Raw genomic sequence first — 27338 nt, forward strand, 5'->3', positions numbered from 1 at the left:
ATTTCAGCTGCAGTGGGAATCCCGGGTAAGGGGGAAAAATGAGCTAACTTCGAAAAGGAATCTATAGTCACCATTATGCAAGTATACCCTTAGACACTGGTAAGTCCACAATAAAGTCTGTGGAGATGTTGTTCCAAGGACCAGATGGTACTGAACTGGGCTCCAGCAGTCCCAAAGGTTTTTGTGTCTGATACTTGCTTCGAAGGCAAGTGGTACAGGACTGCAGATTTGAGCGGTATCTTCCTCCATGTTTGGCCAATAGAATGATCTTTTGAGAAGATCTATCATTCCCTTGAGACCGCGATGTCCGGCTATTCTTGAATCGTGACACCACGTAAGCGCCAATTTTCTCAAGGACTGTGTGGGTAAGTACAACTTTCCTTCCACCAAGTAGAGTCCTTCTTTTACGTCATAATGGGTGATCTTGGGAAGATCATCTACCCCAAAAGGTCCGCAAGAGGCTTCTCTTACTTGTTGTAGAAAAGAAGAAAGTAAACAGATTTTCTTAGACTGGGGGAATATGAATTATTTTACCGAACCTGGATTGGGAGTGTGGTCATTGCGCCGAGACAGTGCACAGGCCAACATGTTCTGAGATCCGGGAATATAGGTGATACTGAAGTCAAATTGGGCAAAAAAAATTGCCCATCTAGCCTGTCGGGTGTTATAGCACTCAAATTGTCTCAACACTTGCAGATTCTTGTGGTCAGTGTGGATAGTAAATGGGTGTTCCCCTCCTTGGAGTAAGTGTCGCCATTCCAAGCAAGCCAGCTTCTTTGCCCAAAGTTCCCGTTATATCAGAGAGTAGTTCTTTTGACTGGCATTGAGCATTTTCGAGAAGTAGGCTATGGGATGTTCCTTGTCTTGATACTTCTGCAGAAGGGCAGCTCCTACTGCCGCTGGGGAGGCGTCTGTCTCCAAAATGAAGGGTAGACATTGTCAGGTTGTTCCTATGGTCATACAGCCCATCCACATCGTTATGTGGGCGGACTGCCATTGCGGTCCTGCTTTCCAGTTAGGGGAAGTGACGTTGGGCGAGGGTGGGGGCTACAGGGTTTTCAGCAGTTACTGCCATGCATGAATAAAGAACGGTTAGCAGTTATCCTGGCTCCCGCGTGATCATTCCTCCGGCCGGTTCGAGGGACCGAGCAAAACCTCACATTTGGCGACGAGGGGTGTCCGACACCCACCCGTGCCAGAGGGATGCCCGCTGTCGAGCAGTCGTAGCGCGTTGGCGCACCTCCACTCCTGAGGCCCTGAAGGCATGCAGAGGACCGCGGTCGAGCGGCGTGGCGCGTCGGCACTCCTCATCTGAGAGAGGACCCACCATGGAAGGAGGACTCATCCAGCACCGCGAGTGAAGCGGGTGCAAGCTCTCCCATCACACCACGTCGGGTGTGCCCTGGAGGCCACGAGGTGGCCCCAGCAGACTCGTACTATATCGCGGGTGCGAAAGACCGGTGGGGGGTGTCTGTACTTCTGCTCTCTATATGGTAGAAGAGAGGCACAGAGGACCCCAGCCAAGATTCTCTATTACGGTAGCAATGGACGAGCAATCAAGGCCTAGCTTCTCAGGAGGTGATGCAGGCTGGTTCTTAAGTACAGTGTAGTCCCCAAGCCCCCACAAAGGAATGTCCACACACTGTATTGGTTAGAACACAGTCTTTATATAATCAATATTCAAGGTTATGTACACTTATCATAATAACTCACTTTGTACTTAGGAAAATCAACAATGGCAAATATATACACTTCTAAAGTGGTACCACCCTTTGTATTAGATCTCATTAAAGTGCATTAACAATACTGTAACAATGTCACACAGATCAATAGAGTGAAACCAGCAATAGAGAGAGGAGAGAAAATAAGATGGTTGAGCAATAGGCAGAATACAGGCCCCTACCACTAGACACAGTTCTGTGTGGAGATCCCCCCACCTGGGCAACCTGTAAAATAAAGGTATATCACAAGCCCAGTCCATATATTGTTCTGCAAGTCTTATTCCCTCCTATAATGTTTTTACCCCCCCCAATGTACCTGGTGGAGTCGAGTTCTTCGAAGAGGCGTCGACAGATCCTTCTTGAGCGACCCCCTTTCAAGCGGGAGTCACGGATCGTCGAGAGGCGTTGAGAAACGTCGAGGAACTCGGCGTTCGGCGGCGGGGAATCAACGGCCCTTCTTGAATGCCTTCCCTTTCAAGCGGGAGACACGGGGCGTCGAACGTCCGTCGACAAACAGGGTAGAACGGCGTCGATGAGGCGGCAGCTTCGTCCGAGCGGTGCTCGTCGGCGTCGGAGCGTCGGCGTCCTGCAAGGCAGAGGCGTGCGGGGCACCTCGGTGACAATAGTTCTGGACCGCAAAGATTGTGGAGACGGAGGCCCAGCAAGGGCATCGAGTCGTTCGAGTCTTTGTGGTCTTCGGGTGGCGGGAAACCCACCGGCAGGTTTCTCCTCGGCGCGTTGGTCGTCCTCGACTTTCTCCGGCCGGATAAAGCGGTCGACGGTGCGGACGAGGGAGTCCTTCGATTCGAATGTTCTTAGGCAAAGGAGCGGGTGGCTCCGGTCGTCAGTGGCACGGCGTCAAGTGGTTCCCACGGCTGGGCAACACAACTTCGACGGGCCTCCAGCGGTTACACAAACCTGCGAACCCTGGTCGACGGCGATGGACTTCGACGGCGGCGATGTCCGGGTGCTTCACTTCGATCTCCTCGGCGGTCCCGTCTCGGGTCGGCAGCCTTTCGAGGGTCTGTCTTCCAGGGCGCTTCGGCGAAGATGGAGCGGTGCTCGATGGTCCCTCGGAGCACGGGAAGAGGGCGCCTTACCAGGTCCTCTCTCGGGTCAGTCTTCGACGATTTCGGCAGCCTTCGGATCGGTCGAAGCAAATGCAACAGCAAGTCTTCTTCTTCCAGCTGGACGTCGAGGATCAGCAGTTCCAGTTACTCTTAGAGTGAAGACTCAGCTTCTGAGCGCTTCTGAACGCTTATGAACGCTTCTGAACGCTTCTGAACGCTTCTGAACCATTACCAGTGGTGAGAGGTCCCCAGATATACTATTCTGTCTCTCATCCACACTGCTGGCATACACTCAGCAGCCAATCATACAGGAGGGCATTCATGCAGTCAGTAAGCCAATCAGGCACACAGTGCATTCAGGCCACACTCCTCCCTTTCAGACACTCACAACAAGGAATGTGGATTGGGACAAGTACCCAGCCATTCAACACTACGCACTGCATTCAGGCCAGTTTCGGGCAGGGTTGTCTCAGTCTTTGTCTCTCATGCCAGAAACCAGACAACCACAACAAGGAGTGTATTTTGGTCACACACTCCATTAACCCAGGTCCCACCCACAGGAGGTACCCACAACATACAGTCACTGGGAAGGCTCCAGTCAGTCTAGCTGGGCCTTCACAACAACACCATATATGGAACTTCCACCCAACAGCCAGTCAGGGGGAAGGGACAGAGTCAGGGCTTCCCAGGACTTTGGGAAAACAAGATAACAGGCAATAGAAAGCAAGAGGCCACAGGGGCCATCTTGTTTCCTATCAGGAATCAACTGATCCCAATGGCAGGGCCTGGGTATCCCAAAATGGAGGACACCCAGAGCACCTGTCAAATTCAGCATGGAGCTGCCCCCAGCCCATACCCTGCTTGGTGGGCCACCCACAGGTGCCCAAAAACATACACTAGGGGTACAGGGTTGTACCCCTACCCATGGGTGCCATAAGGGTATCCCATGGGTCTGTTCACCAAACTAAAAGAGAGAGCTGCACTGCCAGGAGTCCCACATGGACTCCTGGGCAGAAAACATGACAGAACACACGGTAAAAAGCAGTAAAGGACAAGGATTCAGAGGCCCTGTCCCTCTGATGCATTTCCAGCATCACAGCGGGTGACACCCCTGCCTCCCCCGTCACCTCTCCACTTCCACACGCTGCTGTAGGCGACGGAGACCGAGGAAAAACCCTGCAAGGGTCAGGGAGGCCCATCACAGCCTACCACGGTGGCCCAAAGCACGAAGTGGCGCACCCACCCCAACCGCAGAGCACTCGTGGCTCCCACAGGTCACATGCTCCACGTGGAGGAAGCACGTGAATCAAGACCACAACACAGCGACACCACAATGCCCTGCAGAAACGGCGGGCCCTGAACAGAGCACGCACACCACGCTGACGTGGACAAGCCAACACCACCATGTCAGCTCCAACAAGCCCAGCAGCATCCTCATCAGGCGGATCAGGAGCCATGACGGATGATCCACAACTAGCACAAGGATCAGGTAACACCTCTCAAAACATGCCCATACCTGGCCCATTTGATGTCAGAGACGCCTCTAATCTGGGACCCAGGTGGGTCATATGGTTAAGGGAATTTTAATCGGGAGCAATTGGCCTAACCGATGACGCAAGGTTGAAAAACACCCTATTCATGACAGTAGGCCCAGCTGTGAGGGACATAGCAGGCGAGCTTATGAATGTAGATACTGTCACCTATGGAGAACTTCATGGGAAACTATCGGAATACTTCACTCCCCATACCAATATCGACTACGAGCGCCACGCATCCCATACCACTAGACAGGAAAAAGGGAAATCACTGGACAATTTTGTGATGCGCCTATGCATCAAGCTGAAATACTGTGAATTTCACAAATATTCCAATGAAGAGCATTGAGATCCCAGGTCATAGCCGGCTGCATATCCCAACCATTCAGGAAACAATTGCTCCAAAAGCAAAGGTCCATTGAGGAAATCCTCGCCTTAGCTAGAATGGAAGCTGCAGTCGAGTCGCAGTTGGACAGTTTAGGCAAGGTCACCATCCAAAACCCAACACCCTACTCGGACACCATCAACAAATTATATGCTGCCCCCTCACAAGGCGGAAAACACACAGACGCCACATGCTACCGATGCGGGTACGAATAGCCACACGTGGGTGATTGCCCTTCTGTGGGACAGAAGTGCGCCGCCTGTGGCGGAATGGACCACTAAAGAGCCGTGTGCAAGAACGCTCCAAGGACCAGTGCCCAGCAGACCGAGACAACAGGAAAGAAGGAGAGGCCCGCGGCTCAGCCCACCCACTGGGAGAGGAGAAGAAGAACAGATGGGACCAAGGAGAGAAGATAGAACCCGGAGGAGCTCGTATGCAAGAGAAGACAGAAAGTCAGCAGATAGCTCCAGACGGTCGCAGAGGAGGAGATTAATCCGCTACATCGAAATGCGGTCTCCATCAGGCAGCGAATCCCAGTCATCAAAAGATGATCAACGGAAAAAGTGGTATGTGTGGGCGCTCAACAATTCCACGGCCACCCAACACAGTCCCACGCTCACACTACAAGTTAACAACAGCCCACTGGAATTCCTCATTGATACGGGGGCGACAGTTAACATAATAAGCGAACAAGCATACAACTCGCTCATTAGCCCACCAAAAATCCGGAAGGCAACATTGGACATCTATCCATACGGAGCCACCACTCCGCTACCCTGCAAAGGGACTATCTCAGCATGGTGCGTGCACAAATCGCACGCTGCGAAGATCCCCCTACACATTTTAAAGACAGAAGCCAACAGCGGGTGCATCCTCAGCTTTAAGACGGCAGTCGAGATGGGTCTGGTACACATATTACATCAACTCATGGCCCACAAATACTTTGCCAGACCCGAGGCGATATAACACTAGTTTCCGAATCTATTCAAAGGACTGGGCAAACTGAAACACAGGAAGGTGCAGCTGCATATAAACCCGGACATACCACCAGTCGCTCAGCACTATCGAGGGATACCCGTGAACATACAACACCAAGTCGAGGAAGAACTAGACAAGCTCATTAAACTCAACGTCATTGATCCAGTCTCGGGCCCCACCCCATGGGTATCCCCCATCGTCCCCGTCCCCAAAGAGTCACCCGATGGATCAATACGCCTGTGTGTAGACATAAGGAGGGCCAATGCAGCAATCAAAAGGGAGAGACATCAGGCGCCCCAGATCACTGACATGATCCACCTCATTCATGGTGCTCAAGTTTTCTCCAAATTGGACCTCACAAAAGGCTACCGCCAAATTGAGAGCACACCCGAATCCAGGTACATAACCACATTCGTCACACACCTGGGCCTATTCCAATACAAGAGGCTCAGTTTTGGGATATCTCTGCAGCCAAAATTTTTCAAGAAGAAATACACAGAGTCATCAGGCACGTGCCAACCTGCCTGAACTATTCAGACGATGTACTGGTCTTCGGGAAGACAAAGGACGAGCATGATACAGCTCTTCACAGAGTGTGTGAAGGGCTGGAAGCGGCTGGCTTAACACTGAACAAAGCCAAGTGCGTATTCGGGAAAGGCTCATTACGTTTCTTCGGCCACATCTTCTCCAGCAAGGGAATGCGGCCAGACCCGGACAAAGTGGCAGCGCTCAATTCAGCCGCACCTCCGACGACCACGACAGAGCTCCGGTCTTTCCTAGGGCTGGCCAGCTACTGCTCCAGATATTTAAAGGACTATGCCACAATCAGCACCCCCCTGCGCCTACTAACACGCAAAGACCAACCCTACACCTGGTCCACAGACTGTCAGAGGGCATTCGAAGCGATACGTGATGCCATCACAAAAGCAGAGGACACGGCCTACTTTGATGCCAAATGACACACAGAAGTAGTCGTTGATGCCAGCCCTGTTGGCCTGGTTCCATATTAACACAAATAGATCCTCACGAACCCACGAACGTACACATAGTGGCATACGCCAGCAGAAGCCTAACCCCCACGGAACAGGCGTATTCCCAAGCGGAAAAGGAAAGTCTGGCGGTGGTATGGGCATGCAAGTACTTCCACCTGTTCCTATACGGTAAGGAGTTCACCATAATAATGGATCATCAAGCCCTACTCACAATCTAGGGGGACCCAAAATCAAGAATGCCACCGAGGATAGCCAGATGGGGTCTGCGCCTTCAGGACTACAAGTTTATCATAAAGCACCACCCGGGAAAAGAAGACAACCCGGCAGACTACTTATCTCGCCACCCAACCGGGCCCACCAGCCCTCAACCATCCATTACAGATGAATACCTCAACTATGTCGTCCACCACCTGCAACCCTTGCCCGTGGGGTGGGCAGACATAATCACACAATCGGAGCAGGACCCGGCGCTCCGAAATCATACGCGACTGCATACAAGAAGAAAGAAGAGCGCACATGCGACAGCAAGCGACACAAGAACCAGAGGATGTCCAAGAAGACGTCAAACACATAGACCAAGTTCGAGATGAACTCTCCATAGTCGACGAACATGTAGTCCTAAAAGGATGCAAGGTACTCCTCCCAAAATCACTACGAACCAGAATGATACAAGTAGCACATGAAAGTCACCGAGGGGTGGTCGCCACCAAGCGGCTACTAAGAGAAAAGGTGTGGTTCCCTAGATTGGACGCAATGGTGGAAGAGATAGTAGGCAAATGCCCGACGTGCGCACAAGTAGCACCAACCCCACACCCAAACCTACTGCACATGTCACCGTTAACTGGACACGTGTGGGAGGAACTGGCGGTGGATTTCTTTGGACCTCTGAGAGACGGTACATATGTGTTGGTATTAATAGATGAACACTCAAGATATTTGGAGGCACAAATCGTCGACAGCACCGCTGCCTCCAGCGTCATCCCAGCACTGGACTGCATGCTGTCCACATATGGAATACCCCAAATCATAAAGTCGGACAATGGAGCACCATTCATGAGTCAGGATTTTGAGAACTTCTCGAAATATATGGGGTTCCAGCACCGAAGAATAGCACCCAGATGGCCGCAGGCAAATTGCATGGTTGAGAGATTTATGGCCAACATCAAAAGAGCCCTAAAAATAGCGGCCATACTCAACAAGCCTTTTGAACAAGCACTTTATCAGTTCCTCAGGGATTATCGGCACACACCCCATAGCACGACGGGAATATGCCCTGCTGACCTGATGTTCCAAAGACCAATCAAATCACGACTACCGGAAGACACCCACTCAGCAGAGGCAACGCCGTTAGAACAGGAGGCCAGATCCAAAGATGACACAGCAAAGGCCAAGATGAAAGAGACAGCGGATCACAAAAGGAGAGCACAAGAGTCAAACATCGAACCAGGGGACCAAGAGTGGATGTGACAGCCGAAACAAAGAAAGGAGGACGCCACGTTCGCAAAAGAACCATTGACCGTCACACAGAGAAAAGGAACAATGATCACGGCACAAAGAATGGATCAGTCCTCAGTGACTCGGAATGTATCGCACTTTAAGCCCCGGATAATCCACCAGGAAAACGTGCAGGACAGAGCAAGAAACAGTGGCGACGACAGAAGTCGGGACACCCCCTACCTAGGAGACAGTGAGGCCTCGGGAAGTGAAGACAACCTGATGCAACATGAACAGACCGGGTGGATGCCGCAAAGGTCAGGAAGACCACAGAGAAGTCGCATAAAACCCCACAGACTCATAGAAGAGATGGAGTGAGGATCAGCAAGCACCTCGCATGTTAAAAAGGGGGGAGATGTCAGGTTGTTCCTATGGGTATAACAATGTGGACGGACCGCCATTGCGGTCCTGCTTTCCAGTTAGGGGAAGTGACGTTGGGCGAGGGTGGGGGCTACGGGGTTTTCGGCAGTTACTGCCATGCATGAATAAAGAACAGTTAGCAGTTAACCCGGCTCCCGCGTGATCATTCCTCCAGCCGGTTTGAGGGACAGCGCAAAACCTCACAGACATTTGTTAGGCTGACGTAACACAGGCGCCGAACAAAAGGAATGCTTGAGATGACTGAAACTGTCCTCAGCAGTTTGAGACCATCTAAAGGGAGCTGAGGACTTGTTAAGTAGAGAGGTGATTGGCAAAACCATCTGAGAAAATCTGGGTATGAATTTTCTGTCAAAATTTGCGAGACCAAGGAATCTCTGAACTTCTTTTACCGTAGTTGGGGAAGGTCATTCGAGAACCTTCTGGGGATCCATCGAGATGCCGTGATCCGAAAGGATAAAACCCAAGTAAGCGACGGAAGTAACGGAGAAGACACACTTTTCTAATTTACGGATAGATGATTTTCTCGCAGTCTGCTAAAGACCTCTTTGACATGCTCCTCATGTTCAATCGGAGTACGTGAAAAAACCAATATGTCATCTAGGTATACAATGGTTGTTTGACAAAGTAAGTCGGAAAACAGACGGTCCATGAAACTCTGAAATATGGACGGGGCATTCACGAGACCAAAGGGCATTACTTGGTATTCATAAAGCCTGAAAGGGGTACGAAAAGCCGTCTTCCACTCGTCCCCTTTCTTGACTCGGAGCAGATGGTACGCATTCCGTAGATCTAACTTGGTGAAGATTGTAGATCCCTGGACGGCCTGGATTATCTCGGCTATGAGTGGCATGGGGTACCAATCCTTAATGGTTACTTTATTTAGGCCTCTGTAGTCGATACAAGGTCTCAACTCCTTTGAATCTCTTTTGGGTATGAAAAACAGGGATGCCCCTGCAGGTGACTTGGAAGGTCTGATTAATTCATTAGTAAGGTTGTTATCCAAATAGTCTTAAGGTACCTCTTTTCCTCCAAGGACAAGGGAAACATTCTGCCAAAGGGTACTAAAGCTCCGGGTGTAAGATCAATGCAGCAATCTTCATCCCTATGAGGGGGTAATTCCAATGGGTTCTTTTCTGTTACTACACTTGAATACTCACTCAGATAACTCGGTAAACAGTGTATGGCACTGGACTCAGCACTGCAGACTGTCTTGATGGTTTCGAATTTGGGTTCCGGAAGGCAGTGCGTTTTACAATAGGAGGAATAGAAACTCAAGGTGTTCTTGGTCCAATTGATTGTGGGGTTGTGCTTCCGAAGCCAACCTATACCAAGAATGAGAGGGAAATGAGCGGCACAGATAATGTCAAAGGTAAGTCTTTCCGAATGTTGTTGGATAATCACTGTGAGTTCTTCGGTGGTATGTGTAATGAGGCCGGAGCTCAGAGGTTCACCATCCATGCCTTCCACCTTCTGACCACTCGACAGAGCATAAGACGACATGGAAAATAGCCACAAAGGAAGGCTGCAGAGACTGACCACATACCTAGACCCAAACGAAAGCCTCAAGTGACTCTCCCACTCGTACGTACCAGACAACATATCCAGACCGGCAGACACATCTAGATAGACATTGGCCCGCGTCACATCTGGATAGGATCGATTGAAGGATAACATGCCCGCGCCTAGAAAAACGTGAATGCTAACATGTGCCACACCTAGAGTTGTGAACACCAACCTGCGTGGCACTCAGATGGAGTTGTGAATGTTGGCATGCCCACACCTGGACGAGTCTGTAAACACTAGCCTGCGCCACATCTAGATAATAGTGTGAATGTTGGCATGACCACACCTGGATGGGGTCCTGGACATTGGCCTGTGCCGCGTCTAGATGGAATGTGGGGGCCAGCGGGTGCCGTACTCGGACGGAACTGTGAATGTTGGCATGGTAAAGGTCAGGTAACCCACTAACCAATATAAGCTCAAACTCTGCATACTTATCTCACTCAAAAAGCTCACACAACCATCTCTCGCACAACAAGCCGCACGCACTTCACAACACTGCAACAACACATAAGCCGGAACAACAGCACACGCGGACTGACTCGATCCGATACCCGCACCAAAGCTCAGCACCTGGTGTATACTGAGTTGAAGCTGCCAACAGAACACCACTCCTCTCACTATCCTACTCCCTTCTTCACCTTACTAACCCATCCCACCTTTATCGTTTACAGATCCACCTGAGCACCTGGGGACCAATTCCGTTGGTGACGGTGAGCGGTACAAATACCTGTAACATTTAACATTTAACATGATCTTCCTTCTTGGCTAATCTCGGCAAGCCCTTCTTGTCCGCCCATAGGGTGTCAATAAAATTCCCTGCGGCTCCGCAGTCTAACAGTGCTTGGGAATCTATTTCAGTATTTCCCACCTTCAATCTTACAGGCACAACCATGAGGCGGGAGTCCTCAGCCATCATGGAGGATGTCACAGAAAGAGTGGTATTAGGACTTGCAAGAGCCCCTCAGTAGTTTGTCCTAACACTTACTGAGGGTGCTCGTTTCCCAATCATTGGGGTGGTACATCCGGACAGTCTCTTAACAAATGGGTAGAGGCCCCACAATACATACAAAGACTCCCATCTCTTCGTCTCTTACGTTTTTCGGGAGTAAGAGGAGCACTAGTAGTTCCTATCTGCATTGGTTCCTCTTTGGACTGTCTTGTAGTTGGTGAGGAAGGAGGAGGATTGGCTTCGGAGAATGGCACAAAACTTCTTGTCTTCTTCCTTTCTGTGCGACATTCCGTCTTTCGGAAATCAATGTGAAGTACCACAGTTAAAAGGTCTGCGAACGTCAGATGTTGGGCTATGCGGGCTAGTTCGTCCTTCAACTCTTCTCTTAAACCTCTGCGAAAGATTGTGTATTGAGCCTGTTCCTGCCAACCTGCTTCTTAAGCCAATGGTTTGAATGAAGTGATGTATGATAGTAAATCGGAGTTCCCTTGTCGGATATCCAAAAGGTCTTCAGATGCTAGATATGTGCTTTCGGTTCTCAGAAAGGTCTGTTGCAGAAGAGTCTTAAAGGCACTGTAGTCCTGAAGTACTGGTTCAGACTGGGATACTAAGGGGGTGGCCCATCCCAGGGCATTGCCAGTCATGTGGGTAATCATAAATCCCACCTTAGTATGGTCTGAAGCAAAAGTACCTGGTCGAAAGGCAAAGTGAATATTACATGCCTCCAGGAATTCCTTGACCCTCTTGGGTGAACCATCAAATTTTCCAGATACTAACGGTAAAGGAGGAAGATCCGTAGTGGGTTGTTCTCTCGCAGTCATTCTTTGTTGGAGGGCAGCATTGGCATTCTTAAGGTTTTGTACCTCTAAATTCAGATTCTGGACTGCCGCCACCAATTCTTGCACCTGCTGAGGTGTTGCCATACTAATTTTTGGGCGTTGCAAACAGTCACTCGGGTCAGAAATATCCACCTCTTCCTCTGAGGACTCCGTCACCCCTTCCTCCCCTTCCTCCTCACCTGAAGGTCTCCACTTGGGGTCTGGCTTCTTTTTCCCTCTCTGGACCGGTTTCTCCTTTTTTTTATGGAGATAGGGCCTGCCACGGAAGGAAGCCACAGTGGCCACTTAAGTTAATGGATCTGTGGCCTAGCTCCTGTGACTGCCTGGGAAATGGGGAAAAAGCCTTAGACACAAAAAAAAACAACAAACAGAGGAACCATTGGTAGCAGGAAGAATCGCTGAATGGAACTGGCAATATTCCAGAAGGGAAGTTAGGCAACGGAAGGAGAATCAGCAAAGGTAGGACTCGTCAAAATGAATGTCTATCAGTAATGACGATCAAACAGCAATGAACAAATAGGAAATGAGGAGAAAGCTTGTAAGAGGAGACGAGGTAAGCGCAGACTGGCCAGAGAACAACAGCGGGTGGAGGACTGCTGGAAACAGGTAGGAGAAAGCTGGAGCGAGAGCAAGCAAGGAGGGAGGGGCTGCAGGCAGGAGGCGAGAGCCGACAAAATAACAAGTAGCTGAAAGAAAGTAAGAGGGCAAAGAGGACAAAGCAGAAAATAGGAGAGGGAAAGCAAGCGGATCACCGCTAAGGAGAAATAACCAGGGAGCGAAACAACACAGGAGGAAATCCAGGACGTTGCAAAGCATCCGCCGTCAGGAAGAAACTAGTAATATACTTCCGGCGGGGGTCGCGTAGCAGGAAACAACTAGACCGGGCACAACAAACATAGGTAAAACGTGATGGGGAAATCCATGGAGGCACCTCTTCCATCTGTTCCAAACTCGCCACCTACCCAAGGGCATGACACTCTGAAAGTGACCCTTTAACCTATCCAAGGTCATATCCCTCATTAGGATCTCTTTCATCCTTGCTTTCGGAGATCTGACCAATGCAGGCACAGAGTAGGAGGCCAGATGCCAAGGGCATGTCGGCCAATCTGCACTATCTATGTCTTTAAGACTAAATCAGAGGGAAGTGAAGCTTGATAGGAGCTACAAGGGTATAGACAGGAGTTCCATTACAACCTGAGGTAGTATCCGAATAGGTGTGCAGGTGCCCTCAACTGGCTGGAACTGTAAGAGCAACCGTCACTTGAACAGGTACCAAGGGAGACTCTCCAAATGGATAAGAGACAGGCCCGTCCTCCTGGGATTGATAGCTGATGTTGAGTCCAAATATTACGTTTCCAAAAACTGATCAAAAAATGTTTAAAGCTCATGGGGGCTGAAACCTCAAAACAGAAGCAATGGAACATGCTTTAACATGTAAAGAATAGAACACATGGAACAAAATGTGCATTACTGAAAGAATGTTTAGCCATGAGTAGCAGAACATGGGGATTGATGTGTTGGGTGCAGATGGACTCAGAGGAGGTGAAACACATGGCCGCACAAGTTTCAGGGCACTTCTTATGATATTCTTAATTTTCTGGGTGACTTCTGAGAGGAGGAGTCGGAGGAGCAAAACATTATTGTGTGCAGTCTGTGCCAGACTCAAGCATACCTCATTATTTGTGGAAAGAAGTAGTAGAGTGGATGATAAACAAGTCAGTATCTATTTCTAGAAACGAGTGGACGAGACAGGCGCTACCGGGTGGCACCTGCAATGGGATTGATAGATGTCTGTTTGCTGGAGTTTTTTCAGCAGGTACTTTTTCTTCCAAATGAGATTTTGCATGGACTACTTGACAGGAATAATAGACAATTTCTGCACAACAATAGAGATAGAGGAGTGTGTTGACCCATCAGTCTTGGGTCTCCTCCACTTGGAAGGAACTGGTAGCAGTCCACCCCCGAGTTCTGCTCCAGTCATCAGGAAATGGCAATTGGACTCCCTTCTGTCACCTTGTCCTTCCCTATTTCTATCCCTTTTTTTCGTAGGAAGTGACTCACGACCAGGATGCTATGAGAGAATTTGCAGAGGGTGGCATGTGTGCTCTTCTGGCAGCAAATGGACTAGTTTCCTCTCCAACAAACATTGTTAGTGGGTGAAGAATGGATTCTGCCAGTGTCAGTATGAAGGTTGAGAGGACAGGGGTCCAAACACTAATGTTTCTTTTACAATGTGTCCTCAGGCTAACAACCAGGAAATCATATAACCATCCCGGTGTCTTTTTCCAGGTTTGTGCTCAGATTCAGGGCATAGTGTCTTGAAATAGTGATCCTTTTATGGTGCTACAAGTCCTTCTAGGTGCATCTTTCAGTGTCAACACTTACAGCTCAATGGTTGCCATAAGATACTTTGCAGAATCCAGGAAGGGGTTCCCGAAGGTATGGTGACCTTTCATCTAACAAGAGTTTAGAAAGTGTTCCCCTTTAGGGACATCAAGAACTTATTTTGTTCATGCCCTGTTGTGAAACTGACAGCCCATGTCTGTGGTGGGCACCCACCATCTTCCCTCCTTTGAACTTCTGCCAGATGTTTGAATACAATCACTCACACGCAACACCTTCTGTCTAGTGACAATCACTTCAGCAGGAGGTACGGCAATGATGGGATCCCCTTGTGTGTTTGGTGCCTGCCTTAGAGTTGACCCGGCCTGCTGGCACTCATACTGGAGTTCATGATATAGCCCAAGGATATAGCCTCCTTTCACTTGGAGCAGAACATGGGTCTAGGAAAGCTAGCATATGACCAACATTACCATAACCTATTTGTCACCTTTGTGGCTTCTAGGCTGGGATGCAACTCTTCATCTGCTACTTCGAGTAGTTGGTGCTCACTGCAGCCTGAGAGAGAATGCTGGAAGGGAATGACCAGGTCAAGTTCATTGCAGATCTACCAAGGGCATTGTGGATTTTGGGCAGAGGTGGGGGCAGTGCCACTCAGAGATATATGTACAGCCACTACCTGGTCGACTTCTTCAGTGCTGTCCTTTCACTATTGGGTGGACGTGGGAGAGAAAGTCTCCTTGGAATTTTTATCTAAGGTTCTTTCTTCCTTGCTGAAGTCCCATTCTGTTCTCTCAATCTGAGTTGGATGTGGGAGTGAAGGTCTCCTTGGAGCTTGGCTCTTTCTGACAGCATAATATAAATGCTCCCTTGTCTTTTTTTCTACACATTCCTAAGGTTAGATGTATGAACCAGCAGAATATAATATGGGGAGCCTGTTGCTACTTTTCAGATCTTCCCTAAGACAGACAGCTCAAGTATATCCTCAAATTAAAAGCCGGTGGGGCTAGGGGATGAGGAGTTTAGGAGGAGCTGACAAAGTCTTGATAACTGAGTGGTGATCTTCATTATTCCCATTTCTGTCCTCAGTATCATAGTCCTTGCTCTCCATCCTCCCTATAGCTGTAGTTAGCTTTGATCACTCTGAACCTGCATCATAAATCTGGATGAGGCCATCTTTTAGGGGACCACCTCCACAGGCTTTAGAGTAACTTAAAAGGAAATCATTTGTGTGGTGAAGCAAGGACTGGACCAAGGGAGTGAAAATCAGAGTGATGAAGAGAACCTGTAGTTAAACAAGACCCATTGAAGGATGTTGGCAGAATTGGGTTTGAGGTGGAAGCAGAGATATCTGTGCCATTCCATGACTGAGTCTACAGAGAGATCTACATCACTGGATTTTACTTTAAAGCCTTGTCTTATATCGCTTCTGGTCTTACCGTCTAAAGATGAAGACATAACATGCACCACATTATCAGGGTGTGCGGAGCAGATTTGTGGCTTGTGGATTGCACTGTTGGTAAGCACCTTCAATCCCATGATCTGAAAAGAGAACAACATTTGCTTTAATGTGATTGGCTTGTACCATTTATAACGCTGTGTCTGTGCTAATGAAGATGAACTTTATCTCAAGCAAACCCACTTGTGTTGCACTCTACAATTTGTGAAGTGAATCCCTGCTGTGTATCCCACATGGACATACTCATACCAAGTTTCATTACACCTTGGTGTTTCCTGATCTCTAGTGACACCCGGCCCTCACTGAGCTGAACTGGCTGTCACTGTCTGTGATGCATGAAAGAAGTGACCTCACCCAGAAGTGAACCTCTGCCTTCAGTTGCTGTAGACACTGCAGGAAATGTATACCTTAACTATAACTACACTTCCCAAGCATTAGTCTTTTTCATGTTCTTATTAGCAGAATGCATTAGTACAAACAATATCATTACTTACAGAAATAAAATTATACATCCATAAAACATAGAAAGCCGAAATGCACAGTCTTTATCATTAATATAATAAATACCCTTCTCTAAATAAATTCTGTATTTCACCTTTTACATGAATGTACATTGAAGGCAACTGTTCAAATGATAGGTCATGTGATTGCAGGTGACTAGAAAACCAATAGATATTTGGACACAGAGCACATGTAAAAAGCGCTACTTGGGGCCAATTCCCAAAAAACCTTAGGGGGCCCTTAAAGACCCCCGAATGACCTAAAGTCTTATAATATTCATGAGGTAAACTATCCAAAACTCCTCAATTTCTGGACAAGTCATGCATATACGATCACAGTTACTGATGCCACCAGCATCCCCAGAGGTACCGGGGAAGAACGTACTCAATCTGTCTGGGTTATAGCACGCCCAATTAAAGCGATAATACTGGAAGTGTCTGGGATTAGCACTAAGCCAGTCCAGGTTGTTCGGCCTAACGTGTTCCTGAGCGAGCGCAGAGTGCAGTCAGTGGCAGTGGCAGAGCGGCCTAGACACTTATTTTTCTTTGGTGGAGAGGAACTGTTGCTAGAGGAGTGGTCTGTGTGGAGCACCAGATTCTCCCATTTGTCCGCTAAAGGAAAAGAGAATTTAAGATCTTTTCACCTCTTTGCTTTACATAAGGTTCGGCTTACAGAAGCTCTGTTGTTAGATGGATATACATTCTTTTTAAACCATGCAATAAAAGGAGAGAAAGGATGACCAGTGACAGGTCTATTATTTGGCTTCCGTAAGGATCTTCACATCTCGGCTGCAATCTGGGACCATTCATCCCCATAAATCCAAGCAGTAGAATTATCCTGGGATACTTCTTATTATCCTTTTTTAGAATACTCTTTACTTATCAAGGTTTATTTCAAGCTGACAGGGACTACTATGGAGGCTATGTTTAAAACGATTGAAGACATCTTGGACAAATGGCAGACTCTTCGGGTTTTCAATAGTATTAACATATGTGGCGACTTATGTTTTAAAAACTCTGAATTTTATTCTACAAAGGTATCTTCAAATAGTTTTTCTAGAATGAGAGGTGTTCGTGGATGCATTTTTCTCAGGCGTGAGACTTGCACCGGGGTGAATGGGAATGGTGCTGGAGATATACCTCTGCATTATACTTGGAGGTATGGTCCTCATGTTGCGCTGATCGACTACATCTATGTTTATAGAGAGTTATATCAGTTATGTAAATCCTTTAAGGTTCTGAAATCTGGTTGTAGCAATCATTGCTTATTGATACTTACTTGGGGTATTAAGTGTAGGAGATCTAACGCCTGGAATTATATTCCGTCTATTAGTGTGAATACTGGGGGAAATAGGCTGATTTGGAGTGGGAGGAATGTCGCAAAATTCAACAGGATAGTCAATGTGGCAAACACGAAAGGAGAATTAGATGTGAATCATGAGGCTTATGGATATACCCAATTCTTAATCGCTCTCTATAAACATTTAAATGGGAACCAATTTCCCAACTGAAAGAAAAGGCATGTATTTGATAGAGGCTCAAGACAAAAAACAAGCCATGCAAACAAAATGGCATTTTTTATTTGGTAATGGTATTGTTAATAGCTCAGTTAACTGGAAACATTTAAAACAACAATACAGAAAATGGACTAAACAGGATGAACACCTCCTTCTACAAAAAGATTCGGAACTCATGCTTTCTACTCTTTCGGACAAAAATGTGGCTGTTTTTTGGAGATTGACTAATCTCCATATGGCTGATCAGCAATATGCATGTACTAACCCTGTCTCAGAAAATATATGGAAAATACATTTTACAAAAATACATTCATTGACAACCTTACCCATTTCTGCTTATGACTCCCATGTAAAGAGTGTCTTTGAACCATGATTTTGACCTTCTTTATAGGCTAATTACGGAAAGTAAAAATGTGCAAACACCGGCCCCAAATCCTTTTTAACGAACGCCATTCATAAAGAAAGCCCAGTGATGTGGGCAAACATTTTAACATCTATTTCTCACCACATTGTTAGCTCTGGCAACATTCTGAGCTCTTGGAACTTCTCCATTACTGTCCCAGTACACAAAAAGGGCAATAGGGGTAATCCTATAAACTATCATCCTAGTGCGCTCCTTTATGTTCCAGGAAATTGTTTTGCAAAACTACTAGAACAAAGATTATTTGTGTGGGCAACTCAATTTGGCAGATTTTACCCCTTTTGAACTGGCTTTATGCCATCCACTGGGACAGTCCTTAATGGCTTTATTCTTGATAGAATCAAAGAAAAAGCAAGTGCTGGAAACATGGAGGTATATGTGGCTTTTATAGATTATTCTAGGACTTTGACAGCATTGACCATAACTTACTATGGCAAAATTTGAAGAACTGAACCTGCCCTCTGATCGAAGCACTTCAGAACTACATAGCATTAAATCGTCTTGATGTTAACATAAATAAGATTTTTAAAAATCGGAAACACGTTAATAAAATATGCTTTTTCACTGGTTTCTGACTATAAGTTAGAAACTGTAAATTATTTTACCTATTTAGGTTAATTTTTAAATAATACTCGATCCAATTCAGGCAGGATCAGTAATCCGAAGCTGAAAACCACTAGATTAGCAGCCCAAGTCAAAGTCATCGAAATCCAGACATTTCTCCCTCCTGCCAGGAGATTTTCCAGGTCCAATGTCATTCTGCACTAACTTGCAGTTCAGTAATAAGGGTAAGAAATAATATGAAACACTGGCCGAAGATTGAAGATCCAATATTTATAATCACCACCTATTCCCACTGGGGTTACCAGGGAAACAAATCAGAGGCAGGTTCGTAATTTCGAAATTTGTGTTTCAGAAAATAACTTTGGGGTACCAAAGTTTTCCCTTTGTGTCCGAAATAGCCTACATTATTTCTTTTAGCACGTGAAGTGTTTGGAATACATGAAATAATGATCCCACTTTCAGATTGGATCCTGAGTTTGATTATTTCTGCTCCAAACCAAAAGCTGACCTAGAAAATACCTATCAAATGAGGAGAAGTTCCCACCAGGCCAGGTTGTTCTGCCTAACTTGTTCCTGTGCATAGGACTCTGCTTCTCTGGCCAGATGAATGTGATAATTGGACTGTTAAAATTATTTATGAAATCTTTATGCAGCATTAAAGCGATAGTAGTACAAATACAAACATTGAGATAGGAGATTGGAAGGCACTATAACCCAAAGTTTCTTAGAGCTCTGAAGACCACTTATGATTCAGAGAAAATATATAAAAATAGAGAGGACACATTGCAATATATCAAAAAGAAAAGCCTTTAACTTATTTCTTAAAGATAAAATATCAGAAAGGTGTCTGATGGAGAGAGGAGGACAGATCCACAATTTAGCACCCAAAACAGTGCTAAATCTCCCAAAGGCTCGGACTTTCTGTAATCTGGGAACTTGCAGATTTAATTGCATAGATGATCTCAGGCCTCGTGAGGGCACATATTGAACAAAACGTTTCTTCAGACAGATCGGCGCAGACCCATAGAATGTTTTATGGATCATCACCAGAGGTTTTAACTCTATCCAGATTGGAGAGATATGATCCCATGTATGGTTGCTAGCAATTGAGCGAGATGCTGCCATGTTTTGAAGAACCTGGAGATGATGGATCTCTTGTTTAGTTGAGCCAATTTACAGACTGTTACAAAAGTCAATCTTAGAACCAATAATGGCTCTGGCCATTATGGGGAATTTGATGTCAAACCAAAGAGGAGATTCTCATAACCAAAGCTTCTGCAGATCCTCATGCTCATGTGGTACAAATGCAGATGTATTATTATTTGATTTTTTAAATTCATAGTCATTGATAAAATATAGGCGATTATTAAACTTGACATGTGAAATACACTTCAGACATGCTCTGTATTTCCTCTTGGGGCCTCAGTGATACAGTACAGTTAAACCAGCCAACCTGAGTGGTTTCTGCAAGTCCAGACATGTCCTGCTGTTGCCATGTGGATAATACCTCATGCTCCAGCCCCAGTGTTTTTTTGGACAATAACAGCGTTATTTGCCTAAGGACCATTAAATAGTAGTTAGTTAAACTAATAAGACTATTGATTTGACAAGTCATTATTAAAGTCGCATCCAGAATCATGTCTAACGATTTCACTTGATCAGAGATCTTAATGGGACAGTTAGGCAAACACAATTGTTTGGGAGGTGAGATGTCATCTCAAAAACTAGGGAGGGATCATAAGAAGCTCGGTTTGTAGCCTGATGTAATTCTTACAAGTTAATTGCCATCCATTTTGAGATCCTCTGACTGGTATGTTGGTTTGAAGCAAACATTATCCAGTTTGTATCCTTTCAGGTGAAACACTATTTCAGTATCATCAGAGTACTTTTGAAAATCTATGCAAATGTCCACCAATGTCCATCAAAAGGTTCTGCAGAGGTTATAACAAATGAGAGATGCCCAATCGTTGGGGTGACCCCATATGTCAAGATCTCACCCTACACAACATTTCCGTTAGGATGGCTGAAAACCAGCAACACGCAGAATCTGAGATTAAAGCAACCTCGTTTATGTGTTTTAATAAGGCCCAGTGATCTAGTGTATGAAATCTGAAGACAAGTCCAACAGAATGAAGATTTCTACATCCCCTTCATCGGATATTTTAAGAATGGTATCTTTCATGTCGAGCAGCAACCCTTGGGTGCTTCTCCCTGGGTGAAAGCCAGACTGATTATCTCCAATGTTCTTGGGGCTGTTATTTCCGTTTTATCCAGGATTTCTAAGAGAAAATGGGCGCTGGTTATAGATCTCTAACTACTCAAAATGTGTTGGTCTATTGCGGACTACTTTAAAAAAGGTGTGATTTATGAATCCTTCAGGCTTATAGGGATGATCACTTCTCTGAAGGAAGTGTTGATAATATGAGAGACTATATTAGACAATGGATCCGCCCAGTCCTTCACTACTTGAGACTGGCATGGATCCCCCAGAAAATTAGTGGGGTTTTAGATCAAAATTATATTCTTTGTTTCTGATGGCGATAAATCATTGAATACAAATTAAAAAGGTGATGCATTCTGAACATACTTGGAAAGATTATGTGATAAGGTATACGTCGAAACATGATTCTCAGGCTAAATAAGAAAGTTAATAATGTCAGGCCATATCAATTTTATTTTATTTTATTTATCAAAACGTATTGTAAGTTAAAGGACCATTCAATGGTAACCTGAACATTATCGGTTTTGAAAGAAGGATTTCTGTGTCCCTCTAAAATGTAGCTGCTTGGTCAATTTCATCAGCTACATATTTATATTTGGCCTCCAATATCACTCTTTTGTATTTGACTTGTAAACATTTAAGAGAGAGAGAGACAGTTACCCGCACAGGAATTCTGTCTGCATCTACATTCCAGCCTTTTTATATGGTATGATTTTTCAACGTGGAAAGCTCTTGAGTAAAAAATAAGTTGCCTGAATCTTTAACATAAATGAGTTTAACTTTAAATGGAGCCACTTTATCTATAGTTCGGCTGATATTATTGTTCTATTCATTCACCAAAGTGTTAAACAAGTCTTAGTTGGACTTTAATTCTTCTGAATTACTAAAAGTATGATAAGGACGGTTAGCAGTCAACTTTTGTTTGTCTCGTTAAGAGATAACAATAACAGGATCTATCCAAACCACCCACCTAGAGAATTGGACCACAAAGGTAAAGTTGTGCCAAACTGTTCATTCCAAACTTCGGCCTTTGCTATGCATATAAGGCAAGCCCAGACTGATGAAACCTAAATCACTAACATTCTGCTTAAGAGAAAAGGCTAATGGGTCCATCAGATCGTTGAAGTAAAGATAAAAATGTGGGTTCTTCCTTTCATCTATCTTCCTCTCTACCTGTGGTGTTCCTCAGGGGTCTAACCTCTCGCCCTGGTTTTTCAACCAATACCTGGCAACTCTCGCCCACTGCATTACCATTTTCTGCTCAAATTTCCAGTGCTACGCTGACGACACTCAACTCATTTTCAGGCTGCCCTCTGCCACCTCCTCTCCCTCTCTCATCTCTGACTGCCTAACTGCCATTCAAGATTGGTGTGCCGCCAATGATCTTTGTCTGAATGCCAGCAAGACGGAGATCCTCCTCATCGGCACACCTTCACCATCTTTTCCCCTCACTCTCTGGCCCGCCCTCCCTTGGCCCTCCTCCTACCCCCACCTGTGAGGCTAAGAACCTCAGGGTCATCTTTGACTCCACCCTTTCCTTCTCTGCCCACATCTCTGAGGTCTCTAAAAAGTCAAATTTCCGACTGCACCTCCTCAGAGGTACTCTGCCTTTCCTCTCCTTCCCCCAGAAGCTCATGGTATCTCAAGCTCTGGTTCTCTCTAGCTTGGACTATTGTAACAGCCTCTTTCTAAATCTACCTGCCTCTACTCTCCGCCCTCTGCAACTAATCCAGAACAGGACTGCGAGACTTGTCCTTGGCCTCAAGCCCTGGGATCGTATCTCTCCAGCTCTGAAATCTCTCCACTGGATCCACAAGGCTTTCTGGGGCCTGAGTCCAAAATACCTTCAGCTATCCCTCCGCAAATACCTCCCCTCTCGAGCTCTTCGCTCCTCTACCTCCAACTCACTCAGGGTCAGTCGTTTTTCTAAGAAACGAGCTGGGGGTAGATCTCTGTCTTCGGCTGGGGCCTCCCTCTGCAACAGCCTCCCTGCCACTCTAAAATTTGAGGAGAACCATCTCCGGTTCCGACAGCACCTCAAGACCTTCCTCTTTTCTTCTGCCTTCGCTCCCCCTCTCCCCTGCTGATCTGTTCTCTCTTGGCACCGTGCACCTGGCCACACTCTGTCTTTTGGTCCCAGGTACCTGCTCATCCTGTCACCCTCCCGCACTGCCTCTGGGCCACCCCTTGCACTGGTGTCTGTATCTGTACACATACAGCCCCCCCTTTTTCTTCCTGCACTTATCGGACCTACCCTGTCTGCTGCCTTAAACCTAGCACTTGCAAATTGCTGGCTGCATTACCACGGTGTGTTGCCTTTATTATTTTTTTAATTTATTGTTATTTATCTGTTTCTCCTCTGCTTCGCACTGTCCACCTCTCCCCCCTTCCATGCACTTTTCCCCTTCCCCCCTCTCCCATGCACTTGCGCGTTCTCAATGTCACTGGGCCTAGTAAGATCGCTGTTTTGTTCTCCCCTGTTCCCCTCCCTTGCCTTGTCGCGCTCTGAAACACTTGTGAACGAGTGCGAAATAAATAAAATATCAATCAATCAATCAAAATCCTGGAAAAGCAGAACGGTTGAATACAATTTAATGAAAACAATGATCTAATTAATCCAATTTTTCACCAAAGTATTATATTTTTGGGCCTGATAGACAATAATAACTTCCATTGATATGTTATTGTTATACTTTGATGTAAAAGATCACAGTTTGGCATCTTAAATTCAGCAAACCAAAAGATATTTGCACTGTTCTGATGTTTAAGAGGCACTCCCCCACCTCTACCTTCCAATCTGTTAGCCGTAATCAAGGAATAACCCACCCGAAGAGCTGCTGCAATCACTGGCCCTGAAAAATATTGAAGCCAGATTTCAATGGTTTCCAGCATATCAAGATTAGAACCTCCAATTCGGTCAAACTAGAGAGTTGGCATGGGCTGAGCGAGCATTGACAAGAGCCCATTTCATACAGTCAACAGAAGATTTGATGCCATTATCTCCCTGGTTCTCCTTGACTTCTGGGGAGCGAGGCAATGTATTTTACAAATCAGAAGGCACCAAAGAAGCATCCTTAGCACCAGCTTGTATCCTAGTCTCCTGGGTATGTGGGTATCCTTACCAAGAACCTACAGGCTCTGGTAGTAGATTGCGTGGTGAAATAGTGGTGCAGCATGGTTGTGGGTAGGTTGTTCTAATATGAACTACCTTAGGAACTGCTTCATTGCTATGTAAGGAATTGTTTTTTCTTAATATTCATATAGATAATGTTAAAAGATGTCTCTTTCGCCCCTGGTGCCTCAATATTATGGTGTGTGGATGTCATTCATACATTCATACGAAATAAAGATCTGCTTCCTGCAGGCGGTCGTTTATGGATATTCTAGGCAGTAAGGTCTGTTGTTGAGCAAGGAAATGTGCACAATCCAGGTGGGGCATATTTAGATATGTATCGAGATACACTGGACAAGATCGCTGGGAGTGATAACCCACTGGCACCTTAATCAAACACACAAGGTTTGGATGCTCAGTGTCACCCAGTTCACAGTATCGACTTCTAAGAGGCGTTGGGGTATCAGTAGTATCCTCCAGGTTAAATGTTTACTTCCACAGGGGTTGTGCCTCTTCTGAAATCATGGCCGATACAGCCCCTCCATGATTTAAAATATAAAACATGGTGGTTGTGCTGTCTGTCAACACTTCTGCCAGCTCCCCTTGCAGAACGCGTCTCTGGGTCTTCTAAAGGTGTAGAGGTACCTGTGTGATCCTCTTTGGGGGCTGAGCCTTTCATGAAGAGACAGTCATCAGTAAAGTAGAGAATAGATAACATGGTCAAGCCATGGGCTATTACGCCAGGAATAAAATGCATTGAGCAGTGGAAGCTGGTGAATGTTTCCAATACATGACATACATATTTCCCTATATATAAAGAGTGGAAGCATCCAAGGTTAGCAAGTGAGTACAGAAAAAACACAGGGGGTTCATCAGAGGTTTTTTAATCCATCTTTAAAGAGCCTCGTGCCCCTCCTATCCCCGGCCAGCCATCAGGCCCTACTAGAGGGGCCAGCCCCAAAGCTTTAATACCACTGCGATAGGGTATTAAATGAAAACTCCAGTATATGCCAGGTCAACCACAATCCGCAGGCAGGACCAGTTTCCAATTCATTTTCAGGATGCCTGCGGCCACATATATTTCAGTATTTCCAATGTTATATCATGTTATGTTTCTATGCTGTTGTACTACGCTGAATTGTAGTAGATTCCAAGCACGTCTCTTGTCCGTGGCATATTATGCCCCGACCCCGGGTGACGTAAGAGGTAGATAAAGCAGGAAAGGATTCTGCAGACGCAAGAGGGAGTCGAGTAGCACTAAATGCTTGCATGAGTATGGGTGTGTCTTTGTCCATTACATAATGACTGTTTTCTAGAGAGAGCCTACACAGAACAGGAGTGGAGTTAACATATGCCTTAGGATTCCAAGGCAGTTTTGGAGACTTTAAATGTGTCCCGTAACAGTTCATATGATGCACATCTATGCCCATTTTGACTAATTGTATTCCTGTATTGACTGTGGAGCCATGGCCTGGTCACCTGTCAAGCCCAAAAATTGAATAACATGGTTATTCAAGTACACTCAATGGAGTTACTGTACTCATGAACTCAAGTTAGATAAACTATTTGGCAGATGCATGGTTCTAGCAATATGAAGGTGGTGGTGCACATCACTGGTGGCTGCCCTACTATGGGCTAACAGAGAGGTGTAAGGTTCAAACCACAAGTCCAAGAGGAGATTCTCTGGAGTGGAAAGGTGAAACGAGGAGCTTGGGCAAAGGTTGCATTATAGACGATAAGCAAAGTAGAAGGTAGATAAGGTGGGGTGGAGGGTATATTGGACCAATTGACCAATTTGGGGGAGGCTCAGGAGTAACAGTGAGTGTGAAGTCATTAATCCGATGAGGACTGTGTGGAATGTGGACATATGTTCAAGAAGAAGTATCAAACTCACCTTCATTATATCGTAGGTGTCTCCCTCTGAACTAAAGCTGGAGGGGTTGTAATAGAGTCCGTTCAAGAAGATAGGGTCGGCCTTAATGCAGGGTTCAGTGTTGGCTTCCTCTAGGAACCTCCCTCCATGGTTATATCCAGTTAAGTCTTTCACCGGGAGCAGATCATACACCTGTGGATACAAAATGGAATATTACCGCCTATTGATGAGTGAAGGCAAGTGTCTTCCACCACGGGAAGCATCCTGCTGCATGGTAATCAGCGAGATGAGCAACTTTGTGGCCAAAGAAGAAGGAGCCAGCCCACACCCTTTTAATGAAGTAGTTAGCTGTACCATTTACAATGGGGCCATTGCATTGTGGGTAATTTCAAATTAGGCAGAATCTTAAATCCATGCTTTGAGTACGCTGCATAATTGTCAGTGCATTTGTGGGCCGTTGCTTTGGTGATCCTTGCCTTTTTCCTGGGCTCTATACTATGTACACCGGATACATTGACTAGGAGCGCAGCATTGCGCCTCTTGCCCACAAGTACAAGATGGATATTTGGTGGGTCCCTATGTGGTAACTGTGCCTCTGAATTTAGTGTGTTTAACAAATGAAACAATAAATAAATAAATACAGCCCGGACTAACCTGAACTACATAATGCTTGAATGTGTAATTCCATGCATAAGTGTAAATGTTTTGAAGTGCAACTGTTGTTTGCTCTGTATACAGCGCCTTGATGCCTCTGGGTTTAGTGTGGTTAACAAATGATAACATAAATAAATAAATCCCTTATGTATGCCCCTACGCACAATTATAAATCCTGAAGTGTGCCTCTACTTTGTGTCCTGGAGCAGTGTTGTTGAAGGCAAGAGACCCTACTGACCTATAAAAATTAGTGTGGACATGCATTAATCATTAATGTAGGAATAGGGTCTGTGGGTAACACAGTACTTCCCAGTACCTGACTCCTCCACCCAGTCCCATCTCAGGGTTATCACAATGGGATGCCCTACTGTATTTCTTTTGAGGTACCTACATCTCGGGCACTTTTTATTCTGATGGGCTGATCTGTACCTAAGACAAAATAGGTTCCTGTCACTTTGGGACACCCTATCCCTGGGCATTGCCTATCCAGATCCCACCCTAGCCCATGGGTCTATGGGCTAGGCATTTGGGCTTCCAATGAGACACTATGGGGAGGCTGACACCTTGGTTTTATGCAGCAATCCTGCCCAGGACTCTAGCATTATATACTATCCAGGCCACCTACCAGGCGTGGTGCTAATGCAGGGTTGTGTCTACCTCCTGCAAAACCAGAGAACCCATAAAGAATTTAACTATACCTCCTCCAGGAGTTCCAAGACTCTCACCCAGCCCCAGCGAGGGTCGTTCCACCATAGATTCAGCAGAGTCCC

General features: G+C 46.2%; 1 protein-coding gene across 1 annotated transcript in view; it reads right to left on the reverse strand.

Annotated features, from left to right (window-relative positions):
- LOC138580190 (alpha-2-macroglobulin-like) overlaps positions 1–27338 on the reverse strand; it is a 273947-nt gene that overhangs the window by 135518 nt on the left and 111091 nt on the right. Inside the window, exons 16-17 of the mRNA XM_069650527.1 lie at positions 25936–26106; positions 15687–15789 (exon numbers count right to left, since the gene is read on the reverse strand). Coding sequence (XP_069506628.1) covers positions 15687–15789; positions 25936–26106 — 274 coding nt within the window. The remainder of the gene's footprint in view (positions 1–15686; positions 15790–25935; positions 26107–27338) is intronic.

This window comes from Ambystoma mexicanum, chromosome 3p (assembly GCF_040938575.1).
Source record: "Ambystoma mexicanum isolate Mex_15411 chromosome 3p, UKY_AmexF1_1, whole genome shotgun sequence".
NCBI classification, from domain to species: domain Eukaryota; kingdom Metazoa; phylum Chordata; class Amphibia; order Caudata; family Ambystomatidae; genus Ambystoma; species Ambystoma mexicanum.